Genomic DNA, 20,939 nt, shown 5'->3' with positions numbered 1-20,939 from the left:
TTGCAGCACTCAAGAGAGAAGAAATTCCTCCTCATCTCAGTTTTAAATGGGCGGCCCCTTCTTTTAAGACAATGTCCCCTAGTAATAGTTTCCTCCATGTGGAAACATCCTTTCTGTATCCACCTTGTCGAGCCCCCTACTTATCTTATAAATTTCAATAAGGTCGCCCCTCATTCTTCTGAACTCCAATGTGTACAGGCCCAACCTACTTAACCTATCCTCATAAGTCAACCCCTTCATCTTCAAAATCAACCTGCATTCACTGGTTCCACTCTGTCCCTTCCCCTGAAGGTGCTGACTCTGGCTGGGTTCAGTTCTATACTCACTGGTTCCCCTCCCCTGAAGGCACTGACTCTGGCTGGGTTCAGTTCTACACTCACTGGTTCCCCTCCCCTGAAGGTACTGATTCAGGCTGGGTTCAGTTCTACACTCACTGGTTCCCCTCCCCTGAAGGTACTGACTCTGGCTGGGTTCAGTTCTACACTCACTGGTTCCCCTCCCCTGAAGGTACTGACTCTGGCTGGGTTCAGTTCTACACTCACTGGTTCCCCTCCCCTGAAGGTGCTGACTCTGGCTGGGTTCAGTTCTACACTCACTGGTTCCCCTCCCCTGAAGGTGCTGACTCTGGCTGGGTTCAGTTCTACACTCACTGGTTCCCCTCCCCTGAAGGTACTGGCTCTGTCTGGGTTAAGTTTCAGACACTGACATCATTCACTTTGTTCCTGCACCAAGATGGCCGCGCATGCGCAGTGCTACTCACTGAATGAAGATGGCGGAGCGCTGAACCAGCCTTCCTGCAGGAAGATGGCCGCCGTTAGCCTGGGCATGTGACCGGGAGAAAGCCCCGAAGCTGCAACCGCCGATATTCCGGTTATTATTCCGGGCTTGCGGCGAGCACCGGTTGTTTATGAAGCCTCCCCAGCTCCCCGCTAGTCCATTATTCCCGTCCGTCCCGCTGAAAAGGACAATTGTGAGGAGCGTGTCTAAAACACGTCTTCTCCGCCATTGCACGCGTCGCGCATGCTCCAAACACAGCCAGGGCCCGCGCCTGCGCAGTGACCTCCTTTAGTCTGGGTGCGGCACATTCTCCCCCGCGGGGCATGCTGGATACATAAGACCATGAGAAATCGGAGCACGAGTGGGCCACCCGGACCCCTGAGCCTGCTCCCCATTCAATAACATTTGACTGCACAGTCGAGGGGGAGCGTCACTCTATATCTCACCCGTGCTGTACCTGCCCTGAGAGTCTTTGATGGGACATTGTACAGGGAGATTAACTCTATCTAACCAATGCAGTACCTAACCTGGGAGAGTTTGGGACAGGCTAGAGGGAGATTTAATCTTTATGTAACCAGTGCTGTACCTGCCTTTGAATGTCTGGTGAGACCATGTAGAGGGACCTTTACTCTGCATCTAACCTGCGTTGAAAGTGCCCTGGGAATAGTTGATGGGACAATGTATATTTAATTGTGTATTTAACCTGTGCTGTCCTGCCATGGGAGTGTTTGATAGGTCAGCTTACAGGGTGCTTCAAATTGTGACTAACCCTTGCTGTACCTGACCTGGGATTCTTTAGGATAGTGCAGGAGGAGCTTTACTCTGTATGTAACCCGTGCTGTATCTGCCGTTGGACTGTGTAGAGAGAGATTTACTCTGTTTAAACCGTGCTGTACTTCACCTCAGAGTGTTTGATGGGACAGTGTAGAGGGAGCTTTACTCTGGATCTAACCCGTGATGTACCTGCCCTAGTTGTGTTTGATGGGGCAATGTAGACGAAGCTTTACTTTGAATCTGAGTCGGGATAAATGGGCCATTTACCAGTTGGCAAACAGTGACTAGTGGGGTGCTACAGTGATCGGTCCTCAACTATTTACAATCTGTATTAATGACTTGGATGAAGGGACCGAGTGTAATGTAACAAAGATTGCTGATGATCCAAAGATGGATTGGAAAACAGATATGATAATGAGAGGGCTCGACAAGGTGAATGCAGGGAAGATATTTGCACTCATAGGGGAAACTAAAACTTGGGGACCCAGTCTCAGAATAAGAGGTCGCTCATTTAAAACTGAGATGAGGAGAAATTTCTTCTCTCAAGGGTTGTAAATCTATGGAATTTCTGCCCCAGAGAGCTATAGAGGCTGGGTCATTGAATATATTAAAGGCGGAGATAGACAGATTTTTGAGCGACAAGAGAATAAGGTGTATGGGGAGCGGGCAGGAAAGTGGAGCTGAGCTCAAGATCAATCAGCCATAATCTTATTAAATGGCGGAGCAGTGTCGAGGGGCAAGTGGCCTACTCCTGCTCCTATTTCTTATATTATCATCGACCCTGTTCTATCCTTCCCTGGGAGTGTGTGATGGGACAATGTAGACTGAGCTTTACTCTATCTAACCCGTGCTGCACCTGCCTCGGAATTTTTGTTGGGGTATTGTAGAGGGAGAGTGTTGTAGGAGGGAGTAAAAAAAATAATAATTTTTAAGTATAAAGGGTGCGAAAGGTGGAAGCTGGTTGATCGACATGAGGAGACGGTCTAATATCTCAAACGCCTAGCCTGAGCCTGAATTAAGAGGACTTTTGTCCCACGTGACGGCCAGGAACCAAGTAGGCGTAGGGAACACATTTAGACCGTGGGATCGTGATACCGAGAGACATCTTCCGGACCCAGTAGTGTAATTTGAAATACCCCGGTGTAGAACCAAGCGGTGTACAGCGGCTAACGGAATCCAAACCTGTGAACAGGGTCGGACCAACGGGCTGAGCGGTGGTAGGTAGTCGTTAAGGATACGTAGAGCATTGTGGGAATTGCTTAAACGCGTTTTTAAGAATTGTATAAGTTTGTGTAACAGCAGAACTTGTGACCTGACAGTAGCCAAGAGACAGTTTACTACAAGTCACGCTAGAAAGAAAGCGGACCTCAGAGTAGATTCCTAACGGTACTAGTCCTACCCAGGAATGGCCATGAAAACAAGTAAACTCGAGTGGGGACCAGAAGGGTCGCTTACCCGCCACCTGGCGGAAAAACAAAAGAAGCTAATTGAAAAAATGATTAAAGCAGGGTGGAATCCTCAGGAACTAGTTATGTGAGGAATTATTTAGATAATACTACGAATTCCCTGAAAGGTCATGGATCCAAAAATAGAGCCGGCCAAAACAAGAAGAGAGACTGTTGTAAATGTCTGATCGTTGAGTGAGAAGTGTCTGTGTGATTTTTGACTGCAGAATGAATTTTTTTATGTTTTCATGTTCCGAAAGCCTGGTTGGAAGAGGAATGCAAGTGTCTGTTTATTTTAGAAACAGAGTGAAAGTCTTTTTTTTAACCCTTTGTAATGTTGTCCTGTATGTGGGAAGTTTTAAGACATTTAAGTTAGAAACGCAGGTGTGGATTTATTCGGATGATAAGTTACGGAGCTAGGAAAATAAACAAATAAAGAATAGGTTTGTTGAGCAAAATATTTATTTGACATGCTCACTTACTTGCCGAAAGAAAACATGCAATGATTGATTGGGTTGAAAGACATAAATTTAGTCTCGGAATGAGATAAAGAATGCTTTAAAAAAAAAAAGAGCTTCTAAAAAAAAAAATTTTAAATAAAGATTGAAATTACAAAGTTTGAATTGGGATTTTGAGATATTCAGAGAAGGCACAGGAAATACTGAGGTGGATTTAAAAAAAAAAAGAAAAAGATTAAATTAAATCTGATCAGGTCAAACTCCTGGGCAAGTGGCGAGCTATCTGCGAAGGTGTAAAAGGAACTTTTGGAAAATGTTAAAAAACAGCAAGCTTTAGTAACGACTTTGAAACTGGAGCATTTTGAGATAACGAAAGGCAGCACTCAAACTCTCAAAGCTGGACTCCATTCCAGTTATGGAGAAAAAGAAAAAGATAAAGACGCCACTTTGAAAGTAAACAAATGATTTTAAATTAACAACTTTATGGAGTTACGAACCCTCCGTGTAAAATACAAAACCTAATTTGAAGAAAGAAAAATAAAAGATGTAACGGACTAAATGGAAAAAAACATAACTTACTAAATACTAGTTGATGTTTGCTGTGAAAAAGATATTGGTTTAATTAGAAGAAAAAAAAAATTGGAATAAGTAAAAAACACGACATGGATTCGAATTTTAAATTATGAAAAAGTTTCAATGCAGTTTGAAAAGATTTCCAAAATGGATAGTGTTTATCAAAAAAAGTCCCGAACAGTCTAAACAAGCAGGAGGGTTTTGAAGATAACGAGGAGAAAGAGAGAAATAAAAAAAAACAGAATTGAATTTCAGTAAACAAAATTGCTATTGTATGTGTGGCCTTGTTTTAAAACAATTTTAAAAAAATAAAAAATTATTTGGCAAGTACTTGAATTAGAAGTTAAGAAAACATTGGAGTTTACTCTAATGATTTATGCTGTTTTTAACGGATTCCTAATTTCGAAGCCAGTTACTTTTTTTTCAGATGATTACGTGAAGTCACGTAATGACATCAGGTCTTCTTACAAACCTGGAAAGGAGTTAACCCTTTCCATTGACAGCCGTTTTATACTGAACATTATTAATTTGGATTTCTTAATAGGAAAAAAAAGACTCACCTAACAGAGGAAACAAAAATAAAAACAGAACTAGCTTATGTAATAATACTTGCCTGATACAATAAAGAAATAGATATTCAATAAAACAAATTGAAGAGTTAAAAGCTAAGATAAACAGGCTGGAAGAGATAACAGGACTAGACGGATAGTGCAGTGCGCAGCCATAGCACCATCACCTCTGGCAATAGAGCCAATGTACCCCACGGTGGGTAGGTGTAGTCCACAAACCCAACCTAACGGTAAAACAGACAGTGATGTTTGGAGGAATATCTTTGGCCTTGGTCATAGGAGTTTGGGTAATATTTAAGTGGGTAAAGACACGGGCGCACGCCCTACAGATTCAGCTCGAAATGGTTCGATTATAACCTTGTGCTTCTGATTTTGCAGGGTGACAGGGACACTCGTAGAGCAAAAAACTTAACCCCTGGTGACGACCAGGCCGTCTGTTTAAAATTACAGATAATACTTACCGGAATGGGAATACGAAAGGCGCTACTCGTCATATGGATAGCCCTGCGACATGCACGTACCCTGGGCAACACCGACGGACAGCAGAGCACGCTGGAAATAAACAACTACCTGAACTATGGAGTCTTGTTTAATTTAACGGACGGAATGTGCATCCCAGCAGCCAAGGACTGGAGCAAGGACAGGACTTATTTTAATGCATGGTTACAAGTGAATCCTAATAAGAATAAGAGTATGTGTACAGTGCTCCACGGGTATAAGGAGCAGATGCATTAAACGGAGGGATGTCAAAGGGCCTGATGAATGTACTTTCGGCATAATTTGCGCGCCTCCGGGACAATCCCAGCAATCAGTCATCCGCAAGAAGGGAATGGGGCTGTGTGGGTATTACGAGGAGGCGGGGGCGGCTGCAATATCATTGTATGTATGTTACTCACCCCCTCCGACACCGCGCCCCATAAGAATCACTACATTGCCCGAGGAACTGCCTTGCCCCATAACTACGAAGGGACCAGAGAATGGGATTGTAATGTACAGCGAGGGGGAACTGTTGTATGATAATGTTAGACATGAAATTGTGCCTGTTCTGATCAATATTTCAGGCATCCAGATGCCGGAATACTGTACAGAACAGTCAAGGAAGATGTACAATGTATTAAGTAAAGTTGTAATGCAGCAGGCTGCCGATGCAATGGGTGCCAGTAGGTTCCGGGGACAGGGCTTAGCCCCCAGGATGAAGAGGGAAATAGTTAATGATGTTGCTACCGTTTTCAATACAGGGACCTCCGTAGTGAACTCGATAGACATACAAGGATTAAATGAGAGGGTGGAACAGCTTAGAGGGGTGATGAAGGGGTTATTGGAGAGGGTGGAGCAAAACCAGGAAGACCAAGCCAACCTAGGAAAGGAGGGTGCCAAAAATCCAGCTGGATGGCATCTCAGTCCTGGAAGCTCACGCCAGAACCATCAATCACCTCATTGATAGAGAACAGGAAGATTTAGCTCAGTTGGCTAACCAAAGGGGGACACTGGATAATTGTACTCTGAAGGGACTGACCAGAGTATACCCAGCAATTCCAGATTGCCAGATGGGTAGGACTACCGGAATAGGGATAGTCCTGATGATCCCTATAGCCACGCCGGACTCAGGGCCGTTCCCCCTATACCAACAAGAGAATATCGGAATAATACGGGAAAATGTCTCCATACGCTACTACCTGACCACCACCTCTGCCGTTCGTCGAAACAACATACTTACCGGGATTTCCCTAGCAGGTTGCAAGCAAAAGGGGGAAATCACAGTATGCCCTCACCCGGTGGGCAGAGGGGAGCGAGACGAGTGCGGGTTTAACCGAACCGACGGGTGTGTACTAGAAATAGTGCCCGCACACATGCACTTCGCGAGGGCAGGCTACGGAGGGAAGGGAAGATACTGCGTCTCTACTACTGAGCGTTCATTCCAGTATAATGACGTGCAGTGCCCTATACCACAGCCAAACTTTTGCTTTACACCACTACGACCTGTCGCGATCGGGCAAGCGCATATCACCCAGGTTAGGCGCCGGAAGTCAGAAGTTATTGAGGTAACCGATCAGCTCCATGATCATTTACAGGCTTATGATGAACCAGATCAGGTCCTTATCCCACATCTAACCGAAGTATTACGAGAGTTGAGGCTCAGAGTGGGTCAATCTGTAAAACTATATCACCAACTGCAAACTAAAATCAAAGTACTGGAAGAAGATACCGAGGTAGACTTACAAAGTCAGAGTTGGTGGAGAAAGGTCTGGGACTGGGGAATAAATGTGAACATCCACCCATGGATTCGAATAATTTCACATATACTGGTCGGGATACAATTGATCTTAGCAATAACATGGGGCGTAATGGCCTGCCAGGCATGCAGACACCACGCACAACGAAGACGGACAAATCACCGTTCCCCGGATACTAAACAAGCCTGTTTTATAAGGGGGCAGGAGGATTTGGACTTTGTCAATTCGATTTAAGCAACCGGGACTCCTGAAACCGCGTGACTGGCCAGCACGTTGAGGCAGGGAGTACCGGGCCGTGCACAAAATCTAATAAAGGTCGAATGGTCGGTTAAAAGGGGACTAGGACTAGTCCCTTTACCGAAAGGGGGAGTTGTTGTAGGAGGTAGGCACCTTTAGAACATACCAGAATACTAGACATTAGGCACCTGCTAGATATATCTAAACGCATATAAGTTTAAAGTGGACACACACATAAAATGGCTGCCCAGGCATGATGGGAAATCAGGTAGTCAAGCTGTGAACTGTTGAACGTTCAATGACCAAGCAATAACCCTGTGAGGCCCACTGTAGGAATGCCTGGGATGCGGGAAGACAGAGATAAGAAGGAAACCATCTCCTGTGAACAAGGTCATAAACCAATTAATTCCCCAGGAAGAAAGATAAGAGGGAAACCATCTCCTGTAAACAAGGTTATAAACCAATTATTTCTCCCAGATGAAAGAACTAGGGAGAGAACCTATAAAGTCATCAATCAGCCCAAGCTGACAATAACCGAACATATGGTTCCCGGGATAATAGGGGAATTCTATTGGGTTAAAAGAACCTATATGTAATCTATAATCGTTGTGATTGGCTTGTGTCCAGCCGTGATGGGCTGTGTAGCTGTAGTAAACTGTTTTGTAACTGTTGTGAAACATATAAAGGTGCATGTAACCCTTTGTTCTGTGGAGAGAAACCTGGATACGGTCCTGAGTTTTTCCTCCCCGCTGAGCGTAATAAAAGCTGCATCAGCATTGGAACCGACTCTGAGCGTTGAGTGATTCTTCTAAGAAAACACTAACGCTAACAGAGAGATTACTCTGTATTTATCCCGTGCTGTACCTGCCCTGGGAGTGTGTGATGGGACAATGTAGACGGAGCTTTATTCTGTATCTAACCCCGTGTTGTACCTGCCCTTGTAATGTCTGGTGGGACAGTGTCGAGGGATATTTACTCAGTATCTAAGCAAGGCAAGTCTCTCATTCCTTAGATAAGGAGACCAAAACTGTGCACAGTGCTCCAAGTGTGGTCTCATCAAGGCCCTGTTCAATTGTAGAGCGAGATTAGAGAGAGAATTACACTGTATCTAAATTATGATGTACCTGCCCTTGGAATGTTTATTTGGACAGTGCAGAGGTAGCTTTACTTAGTATCGAACCAATGCAGTACCTGCCCTGGGAATGTCCGGCGGAACAGTATAGAGGGAGATTTAGTCAATATCTAATCCATGCTGTACTTGCCCTGGGATGGTTGGGACAGGGTAGTGGGAGATGCACTCCATGTCTAACCCACGCTGTACCTGCCCTGCGAGTGTTTGATGGAACAGTGTAGAGGGAGGTTTACCCTGTATCTAACCCCGTGCTGTAACTGCCCTGGTGCTGATTGATGGAACAGTGTAGAGGAAGGTTTACCCTGTATCTAACCCCGTGCTGTAACTGCCCTTGGAGTGTTTGATGGGACAGTGTAGAGGGAGGTTTACCCTGTATCTAACCCATGTTGTACCTGCCCTGGGAGTGTTTGGGATATTGTAGACTGAGATTTAATCTGTATCAACCCTCGTAGTGTTTGGGACAAGATGGAGTGAGATTTACTCTGTATCTAACCCCTGTATTACTGGTCGTCCTGACATCAGTCGCAGCAAAAATGCTAAAATCTACTATTAAGCACGTTGTAAGTACTAACAGGATTGGGCAGAATCAGCACGGATTTATTTAGGGAAATTGTACTTGACAAATCTGTTAGCATTTTTTGAGGTTGTAACTAGCAGGATAGATAAGGGCGAACCACTGGGTGTGGTGTATTTAGATTTACAGAAGGCATTCGATGAGGTTCCACACAAGAGGTTATAAAACAAAATTAGGTCTCATGGGATTGAAGGTAAAATACGAGCAAGGATTAAGGATTGGTTAACAGAGAGTAGGAATAAACGGGTGATTTTCGGGTTGGCAGGCTGTAACTGGTGGGGTGCTGCAAGGATCGGTGCTTGGGCCCCAGCTATTCACAATCTATATCAATAATTTGGACCAAATGTAATATATCGAAGTTTGCTGAGAATACAAAGCTAGTTGGGAATGTAAGTTGTGAGGAGGATGAAAAGAGGTTTCAATGGGATATATACAGGCTCAGTGAGTGGGCCAGAACATGGTAAATGGAATATAATGTGAAGAAATGTTAAGTTAGACACTGACAGTAAAAATAGAAAGGCAGAGTTTTTTTTTTTTAAATGGTGAGAGATTGGGAAACATTGTGTTCAGAGGGACCTAAAAAATCGCTAAAAGTTAATATGAAGGTCCAGCAAACAATTAAGAAAGCAAATGCTATAATGGCCTTTGTACAAAAAGATTTGAGTATTTACGTCTTACTGCAATTATACAGGGCCCTGCTCACACAACACCAGGAGTACTGCATACTATTTTGGTCTCCTTACCTCAGGAAAGATAAACTTGCTGCAGAGGGATTGCAATGAAGGTTCATCAGACTGATTCCTGGGATGGGGGAATTGTCCTGAGAGAATGAGTAGACCTGGCCTATATTCCCCAGCATTCAGAAGGAGAGATGAGGTGACACGCACATCCCATAACAAATTTTTAAAGAGAGATCCGAGGTGTTTCAATTTGATCAAGGACACCAGCCAAATAATTAGAAACACTTCCTGTCGTTCAGGACCTGTGTCCAGGGACAAGGTGATGGGTTATCTGATCATCTTTGGGTAAAATGTTGTGCTTTTCGTGCCAGCATCAAACACACTCCAGTCGGTCACAGCACAGGTTAGATACAGAGTGAACCCATCGGTCACTCCCCGACACAGATACTGAGGGACAGGGAGTGTCAGGGACACTGACATTTCTCACTCAATAAGGTATAAATTGATCCTGTACCTCTCCCCATTAATGCTGGGCTCCACACGGGTCGAATCCTGCTCCTGTTTCCCTTCCTGTAACAGCAATGAGCTCAACCCAGCCCATAATGAGCAGGGCTCAGGGAGTTTGGTTGCTAGGCACTGCAGTGATGTCATAAAGCAGAGCCATTCAGCCCAGCTGGTCCTCTCCTTGTCCCTTTAAAGGTGGAGAGCTGGGGCATCCTGTCTCAACACACATCCCCCTGTTCATACCGAGAATCCCCGGGGAAGGCCCAAGACCAGAGTGTGAAACACAACCAAAGGGGAAAGAGGAGGAGAGCTGGGACATCCTGTCTCAACACACAGCCCCATGTTCATACCGAGAATCCCCGGGGAAGGCCCAAGACCCAGAGTGTGGAACACAACCAAGGGGGAAAGAAGAGGAGAGAAGTGGAGGTAAATCAAGGAGTGGGGACTGAGGGCCATCAAGCTTCAGTTTTAGAGCTTGTAGGCTTCAGGAGGGGAAGAGTGAGTAAGAAACATAGAAAAGAGGTGCAGGAGTAGGCCATTCGGCCCTTCGAGCCTGCACCACCATTCAATAAGATCATGGCTGATCATTCACCTCAGTACCCCTTTCCTGCTTTCTCTCCATACGCCTTGACCCCTTTAGCCATAAGGGCCATATCTAACCCACTCTTGAATATATCTAACGAACTGGCATGAACAACTCTCTGCAGTAGAGAATTCCACAGGTTGACAAGTCTCTGAGTGAAGAAGTTTCTCCTCAACTTGGTCCTAAATGGCTTACCCCTTATCGTTAGACTGTGACCCCTGGTTCTGGACTTCCCCAACATTGGGAACATTCTTCCCGCATCTAACTTGTCCAGTCCTGTGAGAATTTTATATGTTTCTATGAGATCCTCTCTCATTCTTCGAAACTGCAGTGAATACAGGCCCAGTCGAACCAGTCTCTCAACATAGGTCAGTCCTGCCATCCCGAGAATCAACCTGTTGAACCTTTACTGCACTCCCTCAATAGCAAGAACGTCCTTCCTCAGATTAGGGGACCAAAACCGAACACAATATTCCAGGTGAGGCCTCAGCAAAAGTCTATACAACTGCAGTAAGACCTCCCTGCTCCTACACTCAAATCTCCTAGCTATGAAGGCCAACATGCCATTTGCCTTCTTCACCAACTGCTGGACCTGCATGCTAACTTTCAATGACTGATGTACCATGACACCCTTGTCTCATTGCACCTCCCCTTTTCTTAATCTGTCACCATTCAGATAATATTTTGTCTTCATGTTTTAGCCACCAAAGTGGATAACCTCACATTTATCCACATTATACTGCATCTGCCATGCATTTGCCCACTCACCTAACCTGTCCAAGTCACCCTGCAGCCTTTTAGCATCCTCCTCACAGCTCACACCACCGTCCAGCTTAGTGTCATCTGCAAACTTGGAGATATTACACTCAATTCCTTCATCTAAATCATTGATGTATATTGTAAATTACTGGGGTCCCAGCACTGAGCCCTGCGGCTCCCCACTAGTCACTGCTTGCCATTCTGAAAATGACTTGTTTATCCAAATTCTCTGCTTCCTGTCTGCCAACCAGTTCTCTATCCACGTCAATACATTACCTCCAATACACTGTGCTTTAATTTTGCACACCAATCTCTTGTGTGGGACCTTGTCAAAAACCTTTTGAAAGTCCAAATACACCACATCCACTGGTTCTCCCTTGTCCACTCTACTCGTTACATCCTCAAAATATTCTAGAACACTTGTCATAAATCCATGCTGACTTGGACCGATCCGGTCACTCCTTTCCAATTGTGCTGCTATTTCATCTTTAACAATTGATTCCAACATTTTCCCCACTACTGATGTCAGGCTAACCGGTCTATAATTCCCCATTTTCGCTCTCTCGACTTTTTAAAAAAGTAGTGTTATATTAGCTACCCTCCAGTCCACAGGAACTGATCCAGAGTCGATAGACTGTTGGAAAATGATCACCAATGCATTCAGTATTTCGAGCGCCACTTCCTTAAGTACAGTGGGATGCAGACTGTAGTTTCAGGATCCAGGGAGAGAACAAGGAGCAGATGGGGAGACTGGTGTGGATTCCAGCACAGTGATGATGTAGGGGGAGGGAGATTGTGTCGGGCCGTGTATTAGGGGTGCAGGAGGGACAAGAGAGGAAAGGTCAGAGGAGCAATTACTGCAGCAGTGTCCATCAATAGTGAGAGAGAGAAGGTGGGGGTCAGAGTGTGTCCTGGACAGGCCGGTAAACTGTTTGTTGCTGTGACCAGCTTTCCTTCTGTCACAAATAGCCTCCTGTAGCCCAGTGACACAAACAGCCCATTAAACACCACCAATGTCCTTTGGTCTGGTGAGGTCTCCCTTTGTGAAACATTGGCTGTTGTTAAAGCTTCTCATTCTGACTCGCTCAAAGTGAGACAGTTTCCACTGTCCCTTTTATTCCATGGGCTTCATCTTTGCTGGTATTGGTAACACACCCGGGATCACTAAACACAAAACCCAGTCTGTAAATCACTTTCAGCTACTGGACTTAGTGTGTGCCCCACAGCATCTCTCTCACCTTCAATGTGTGAATAGAGCAACACGCCTGCAAAGCTGGTTTAAGTTTATATCCAGGCAGAAAATCTATTTAAGAAAAGCCTGAAGGCCGATGAGACACTGTTCAGGTGCCAATGTGCTGCTGGTTTGTCCGGTATTTGCCTGTAATGGAAGATAACTGAACATGTCTCCCAGTGTAACCTTTGCTGTAATGAAATGTGTCTTTTAATAAGCCTCATGTCCTTGCTCATGTCTGCTGCAATTGTGTAGAAAGAGGATGTGTGAAGTGATGATGTTTGTATGGAGATGTGAAACAAGGAAACGGTATCTGTGTGTGGCAGTGACACGGCCTTGTGGTCAGAGGCAGAACCATGCACCGATATCCTTGTGGTTATGGTTTGAGCAGGGTTCGTTCATGAATGCTCAAGCTAAGAGGTGCCAGGGATCGGGAGCAGCGGCAGTAAATAAAATCTAAATGTAAATTCCGATGTAGTTTATCTTCATTTATTCCTATTATAATAGCTTTTGCTGAATATGGCCCATACCAAGTGCCAGGATATTGGATCAGGCCCACCGTAGAAAATGAGTTTGACACCTTGAGGTAGACAATGTCAACCAGATTTCCCCATTCATCAACCGAACAACTTTTTTACAAACTCAAGCTAGTTTGTAAGACGTGACCATGTTTACCAGAATCCGTGTTCAGTATCTGTAATGGCCCATTCCCTTTCCCCATGATGGAAAACAGCATCTCTCAGGATCCCTTCAAGCACCTTCCCGGTGATCGAGGTCACGTTGATGGACCTTCAGTTCCCAACTTGTGGCCAATTTGCAAAATTTGAACTATGTGTGCTACCTTCCAATCTCGGGGAACAACCCATGACTCTACTGAGCTGATGGAGATATGGGCAAGGGGCTGACAGAGCACACGTCCCATCTCTTTAAACACCCTTGGGTGGATATCATCCGTACCTTACAATGTCAAGGTGAACCAGCATGGCGACTTTGCTGTCAATGAAGAGTGATTAGAAAGACCAAAGTGCCATTTGCCCCTCTCAGTGTGACCCTGAAGTTCTCCCCCCTTACGATCCTCCGCCCAGATTGTCCTCACTGAACTCCAGCCAGGTGATGCTAAACTCTTGGGTGGGAAAGAAAGAAATCCACACCAATGTGTTGAAAGCAACAAGAATTTATTTGTCTTTCTCCCAAATATTGAACTCCAGTCCAGTTACAGGAGTTATTATCAGCGGAAACAAACCCCAACTGTCAGAATGAATATGGTTCAGTCCGGATGTGATTAACAGCAGCAATAACAGCAGAATCCCACCCCTGCAGTCACTTGTGAACTCTCTGGTGTTTCAGCAGGGTGGATGACTGAGTGAATCCCCTCCCACATTCAGAGCGAGTGAATCCCCTCCCACACTCAGAGCAGGTGAACGGCCTCTCCCCAGTGTGAACTGGCTGGTGTACCAGCAGGTGGGATGATGTAGTAAATCGCTTCCCACAATCGGAGCAGCTGAACGGCCTCTCCCCACTGTGAACTCGCTGATGTGTTTCCAGCTGGGATGGGTAGTTGAAACATTTCCCACAGTCCCCACATTTACACAGTTTCTCCCCAGTGTGACTGCACTTGTGTTTCTCCAGGTTGGATGATCGGCTGAAGCCTTGTCCACACACAGAGCACGTGTACTGTTTCTCCCCGCTGTGAACAGTGCTTTTTGCTTCCATGGTCAAAGGCCGATGATATTCCGTTCCCGATGAATCGAGTGACTCCGTCAGATCTTAATGTGATGTTTGATTTGAGCCTATGGTTGACAAATCCTCCACTTTTAATACCCTGTAAAGTGAGTTTCAAACAGGAAAAAGGGTGGGTGAGAGAGAACCCACAAAAACACAAAGGCAGGTTGTGAAATTGAGCTGAATGAACCTGGCTATTTGTGCGGCCATCAGCAGAAAAAAAGGGACCATGAAAGCTGCTGGATTGTCGTAATAACCCAACTGGTCATTAATGTCCTGCGGGGAAGGGAACCCACCAACCGGTCTGGGCCGACACAAGACTCTGGCCTCTATGGGAGGAGGGAGAGGTGGGCGGGGTGAAGGGGAGGGAATTCAAACATCTGTAACTCGACCAGAACTTTGACAGAACCTCCCAAACCTGCAACCTATCCCACCTAGATGGACCAGAGCAGCAGGTGCATGGAAATCCATCACCTCCAAGTTCCCCTCCAAGTCTCACACCATCCTGACTTGGGCATATATCACCGTTCCTACATCGTCACTGGGTGAAAATCCTGGAACTCCTCACCTAACAGCATTGTGGGAGGGCCTTCACCACACGGACTGCAGCGGTTCGAGAAGGCCCACCATCACCTTGTCAAGGGGCAAATGGAAATTGGAAATATATTCTGGCCCTACGAGCGACACCCACATCCTAAGAATGGATTAAAACAAATCTGTATATTGAAAGCCTCTGCAGAAATACTTGTTCCTAAAACAATACTCTTTTACATTGTGCAGGCAGTGTCTGTTTCACAACCTAATCTCCCCTAGAATCCACCGCCGTTGACAGTCTCTCATCGGAAATTGTTGGTCCGACTGGGCCCAGAGGTTCTGGGGGTTAAACCCAGCAGCTTCTCCCCCTCTCCACTCCAGGTCAAACTGATGCAACAAACAGACGCACACAGGAGGCCAGGGAGCGACTTCCGTATCCAGCACCCTCCCTGATACAGAGCGGCTCTGGATTGGTCGCTCTGTGTTTCCAGTATCGATGCACTGAAGATCAGCATATGAGGGAGAAGAGAATAGAGGCTTATGCTGAGAGAGTTAGAACCATAGAATCAGAGAATGGTTACAGCACGGAACAAGAACATTTGGCCCGTCGAGCCCGTGCCAGCTCTCTGCAAGAGCACCTCAGCTAGTCCCACTCCCCCGCCCTTACCCCACAGCCCTGCAAATGTTTTTCTTTCAGATACTTAACCAACTCCCTTTTGAAAGCCGTGATTGAGTCTACCTCCACCACCCTTTCAGGCCGTGTATTCCAGAAATTAAACACTCGCTACATGAAAAGGGTTTTTCTTGTGTCGCCTCTGGTTCTTTTGCCAATCACCTTATATCTGTGTCCTCTGGTTCTCGACCCTTCTGCCAATGGGAACAGTATCTCTCGATCTACTCTGGCAAGACCACTCATGATTTTGAACACCTCTATCAAATCTCCTCTCAATCTTCCCTGCTCTAAGGGGAACATAAGAAATAAGAGGGGGAGTAGGCCATTTGGCAAATCGAGCCTGCGCCATCATTCAATAAAATCATGGCTGATCTGATCATGGACTCAACTCCACTTCCCGGTCGCTCCCATAAACCTTTACTCCCATATCGCTCAAAAAATCTGTCCATCTCCGCCTTAAATATATTCAATGATCCAGCCTCCACAGCTTTCTGGGGCAGAGAATTCCACAGAATTAGAACCCTCTGAGAGAAGAAGTTCCCCCTCATCTCAGTTTTAAATGGGCAACCCCTTATTCTGAAACTATGCCCCCTAGTTCTCGATTCTCCTATGAGTGGAAATATCCTCTCTGCATCCACCTTGTCAAGCCCTCCAGTATGTTTTATGTTTCAATAAGATCACCTCTCATTCTTCTGAACTTCAATGAGTATAGGTCCAAACTACTCAACCTTTCTTCATAAGTCAATCCCCTCATCTCAGGAATCAACCTAGTGAACCTTCTCTGAACTGCCTACAATGAAAGTATATCCTTCCTTAAATACAGAGACCAAAACTGTATGCAGTACTCCAGGTGTGGCCTCACCAATACCCTGTAGAGTTGTAGCAGGACTTCTCTGCTTTTATACTCTATCCCCCTTGCAACCCCAGCTGCTCCAGTTGTCCAGGTAACTGAAGTTTCTCATCCCTGGAATCATTCTTGTAAATCGTGTCTGCACCCTCTCCAAGGCCTTCACATTATTCCTAAAGTGCGTTGCCCACAATTGGGCATAATACTCCAGTTGAGGCCGAACCAGTGTTTTGTACAGGTTCATCATAATATCCATGCGTTTGTACTCTATACTTCTATTTATAAACAGGGATACTGTCAAGTGTAGTATAAACAGGGACAGGGTCTAGTGTAATATAAACAGAGGCAGGGTCGAATGTAATATAAACCGAGACTGGGTCCTGTGTAATTATAAAAAGTGACATGGTCTAGGGTAATATTTAGAATGACTCCTGGTGCCATGAACTAGTGAGTACAGAAATAGAAGGATAGAGCGGATGAATGCCTGGCTGGAGAGATGGTGCAGGAGTGAGGGCTTTAGATTCCTGATGCATTGGGACCACTTCTGGAGGGAGGTGGGACCTGTACAAGCCGGACGGGTTGCACCTCAACAGAGCCGGGACCAATATCCTCGCGGGGGGGGGGGGGGTTAGTCAGTCTGTTGGGGAGGGTTTAAACTAGCTTGGCAGGGGATGGGAACCTGAGAATACATTCAGTTGGGAGGGAAGTAAAGCTGGAATTAGAAAGCAAAAATGTAGAAAGTGAGTTGGAAGGACAGAGGAAAAAAACAGGAAAAACAGGTAAAAAAACAAATTGAAAAGCTCTTTGTCGAAACGCACATAACATTTGTAACAAAATAGATGAGTTGACGGCACAAATATATACAAATGGGTAAGATCTGATACCCATTATAGAGACGTGGTTGCAAGGTGACCAGGACTGGGAACTAAATATTCAGGGATATTTGACAATTCGGAAGGACAGACAGAAAGGAAAAGGAGGTGGGGTAGCTCTGTTAATAAAGGATGGGATCAGTGCGTTAGTGAGAAATGATATTTGCTCAGAAGATCAAGATATTGAATCAGTTTGGGTGGAGATGGGGAATAATAAAGGGAAAGTCACTGGTGGGCAGAGTCTATTGGCCCCCGAGCAGTAGCTACACTGTTGGACGGAGTATAAATCAAGAAATAATGGAGGCTTGTAATAAAGGAACGGCAATAATTATGGGTGATTTTAAACTTCATATTGATTGGACAAAGCAAATTGGCCAGGGTAGCCTTGAGGAGGAGTCCATAGAGTGTATCTGGGATAGTTTCCTTGAACAGTATGTTGTGGAACCAACCAGGGAGCAGGCTATCTTAGATCTAGTACTGAGTAATGAGGCAGGATTAATAAATGATCTCGTACTAAAAGATCCTCTCGGAATGAGTGATCATAATCTGGTTGAAGTTCAAATTCAACCATATTATGGTTGGTGAGAAAGTTGGTTCTCAAACCAGAGTCCTAAGCTTAAACAAAGGGGATTACAAAGGTATGAGGGCAGAGTTGGCTAAAGTGGACTGGGGAAATAGATTAAAGAATGGGATGGTTGATGAGCAGTGGCAGACATTTAAGGAGATATTTCATAACCTGCAACAAAAATATATCCCAATGAGAAGGAAAGACTGTAAGAGACGGGATAACCATCCGTGGCTAACTAAGGAAATAAGGGAGGTGTCAAATTGAAAACAAAGGCATACAGTGTGGCCAAGTCAAGTGGGAGGCCAGAGGTGTATGACATTTTTAAAAGCCAGCAGAGAACGGCTAAAAAAATGATTGAGAGGGAAGATAGATTATGAAAGAAAACTAGCACAAAATATAAAAACAGATAGTTAAAGTCCTTCATGTAAAAGACACTAAAAACATCCCAGCAGTGGATAAGCGAGGGGCTATATATAGGGAGGAACGCAATACAATCACTATCACTAATGACGTAGTACTAGGTAAAATAATAGGACTAAAGGCAGACAAGTCCCCTGGACCTGATGGCTTGCATCCTAGGGTCTTAAGAGAAGTGGCTGCAGAGATAGTGGATGCATTGGTTGTAATCTACCAAAATTCCCTGGATTCTAGGGCGGTCCCAACAGATTGGAAAACCGCAAATGTAACGTGCCTATTTGAAAAAGGAAGCAGACAAAAAGCAGGACAATTTAGACCAGTTAGTCTAACATCTGTCATTGGGAAAATGCTGGAGTCCATTATTAAGGAAGCAGTAGCAGGACATTTGGAAAAGCATGATTCAATCAAGCAGATTCAACATGGTTTTATGAAAGGGAAATCATGTTTGACAAATTCGCTGCAGTATTTTGAGGATGTAATGAGCAGGGTGGATAAGGGGGAAGCAGTGGGTGTGGTGTATTTGGATTTCCAGAAGGCATTCGATAAGGTGCCACTTAAGAGGTTACTGCACAAGATAAAAGCTCACAGGGTTGGAGGTAATGTATTAACGTGGATAGAGGATTGGCAAACCAACAGAAAACAGAGGGTCGGGATAAATGGTAATTTTCCAGTTGGCAAAAATGACTAGTGGGGTGCCGCAGGGATCGGTGCTGGGTCTTCAACTAATTACAATCCATATTAATGACTTGGATGAAGGGACCGAGTTTGCTGTTGTTACAAAAATTGTGCGGAGGACACAAAACATCTGCAAAGGGATATAGACAGGTTAAGTGAGAGGGTAAACATTTGGCAGATGGAGTATAATGTGGGAAAATGTGAAGTTATCCACTTTGGCAGAAATAATAGAAAAGCAAATTATAATTTAAATGGAGAAAAATTGCAAAGAGCTGCACTACAGAGAGACTTGGGGGTCTTGTGCATGAAACACAAAAAGTTAGTATGCAGGTACGGCAAGTAATCAGGAAGGCAAATGGAATGTTGGCCTGTATTGCAAGGGGGATAGATTATAAAAGCAGAGAAGTCCTGCTACAACTGTAAAGAGTATTGGTGAGGCCACACCTGGAGTACTGCGTACAGTTTTGGTCTCCGTATTGAAGGAAGGACATACTTGCATTGAAGGCTGTTCAGAGAAGGTTCACTAGGTTGATTCCGGAGATGGGGGGGTTGACTTCTGAGGATACGTTGAGTCGGTTGGGCCTATACACATTGGAGTTTCGAAGAAATGAGAGGTGATCTTATTGAAACTTAATGATAATGAGGGGGCTCGCTAAGATGGATGCAGAGAGGATATTTCCACTCATAGGGGAAACTAAAACTAGGGGGACATAGTCTCAGAATAAGGAGCTGCCCATTTAAAAAAGTGAGATGAGGAGGAATTTCCTCTCTGAGGGTGGCAAATCCATGGAATTCTCTACCCCAAAGAGCTGTGCAAGCTGAGTCATTGAATAATTTAAAGTGGAGATAGACACATTTTTGAACGATAAGAGAGTAAAGGGTTATGGGGAGCGGGCAGGGAAGTGGAGCCAAGTCCATGATCAGATTAGCCATGATCTTATTGAATGGGGAGCAGGCTCGAAGGGTCAAATGGCCTACTCCTGCTCCTATTTCTTATGTTCTTATGTTATAGACTGTTTTCCCTCCACTCCCAATTTTCACCACCAATTCTGGCTGCGTTCAGTTCGACACTCACTGGCTCCCCTCCATCTCCTTCCCTGAAGGTGCTGGCTCTGGCTGGGTTCAGTTCTACACTCACTGGTTCTCCTCACTTCCCTCAAGATGCTGACTGTGGCTGGGAACAGTTCCACACTCACTGGTTCCCCTCTCCTCCGCTGAAGACGCTGGTTCTGTCTGGGTTCAGTTCCACACTCACTGGTTAACCTAGCTCACCTCCGCTGATGGTGTTGACCCTGGCTGGGTTCAGTTCCGCACTCACTTGTTCCCCTCCCTCTCATTACCAGAGGGTGCTGACTCTGGCTGGGTTGAGTTCTACACTCACTGGTTCCCCTCCCCTGAAGGTACTGACTCTGGCTGGGTTCAGTTCTACACTCACTGGTTCCCCTCCCCTGAAGGTACTGACTCTGGCTGGGTTCAGTTCTACACTCACTGGTTCCCCTCCCCTGAAGGTACTGACTCTGGCTGGGTTCAGTTCCACACTCACTGGTTCCCCTCCCCTGAAGGTACTGACTCTGCCTGGGCTCAGTTCCAGACACGAACATCATTCACTTGGTTCCTGCACCAAGATAGCAGCGCATGCGCTGTGCTACTCACTGAACAAAGATGGCGGAGCGATGACCCTGCCTTCCTTTACGAAGATGGCCGCCGTTCGTCTGGGCCTGTGACCGGGCGAACGACCTGAAGCTGCAACCGCCGATATTCCGGTTGTTATTGCGGACTTGCGGCGGGCACCGGATGTTTATGAAGCCTCCCCGGCTCTCCGCTAGTCCATTATTCCGCTCAGTCCCGCTGACAAGGCCACTTCTGAGGAGCCTGTCCAAACCGTGTCTCCTCCGCCATTACACACACCGCGCATGCTCCAAACACATCCAAGAGCCGCGCCTGCGCATTGAGCTCCTGTAGTCTGGATGCGGCACATTCTTCCACGCGGGGCATGTTGGGTACATAAGACCATGAGAAATAGGAGCAGGAGTGGTCCACCCGGACCCCCGAGCCTGCTCCCCATTCAATAAGATCATGGCTGGTCTGATCATCGACTCAG

The 20,939-nt window shown here is 45.6% G+C and overlaps 1 protein-coding gene across 1 annotated transcript; it reads right to left on the bottom strand.

Annotated features, from left to right (window-relative positions):
• Window positions 1-13,688: 13,688 nt before the first annotated feature.
• Window positions 13,689-20,679, bottom strand: LOC139235317 (zinc finger protein 239-like). The gene is made up of 2 exons (XM_070866466.1): window positions 20,492-20,679; window positions 13,689-14,352 (listed from the first exon to the last, which is right to left on the bottom strand). The coding sequence occupies exon 2, from the start codon at window positions 14,241-14,243 to the stop codon at window positions 13,851-13,853; it is 393 nt and encodes a 130-aa protein (XP_070722567.1). The 5' UTR covers window positions 14,244-14,352; window positions 20,492-20,679; the 3' UTR covers window positions 13,689-13,850.
• Window positions 20,680-20,939: the final 260 nt, after the last annotated feature.

The sequence above is a fragment of the Pristiophorus japonicus genome, chromosome 23 (genome assembly GCF_044704955.1).
Source record: "Pristiophorus japonicus isolate sPriJap1 chromosome 23, sPriJap1.hap1, whole genome shotgun sequence".
NCBI lineage: Eukaryota > Metazoa > Chordata > Chondrichthyes > Pristiophoridae > Pristiophorus > Pristiophorus japonicus.
The sequence above is the reverse complement of the archived record's forward strand: the minus strand, read 5'-3'. Positions and strand labels throughout refer to the sequence as shown.

Coding starts and splice junctions, on each gene's coding strand:
- LOC139235317 (XM_070866466.1), bottom strand. CDS start 14,243: ATGGAAGCAAAAAGCACTGTTCACAGCGGGGAGAAACAGTACACGTGC.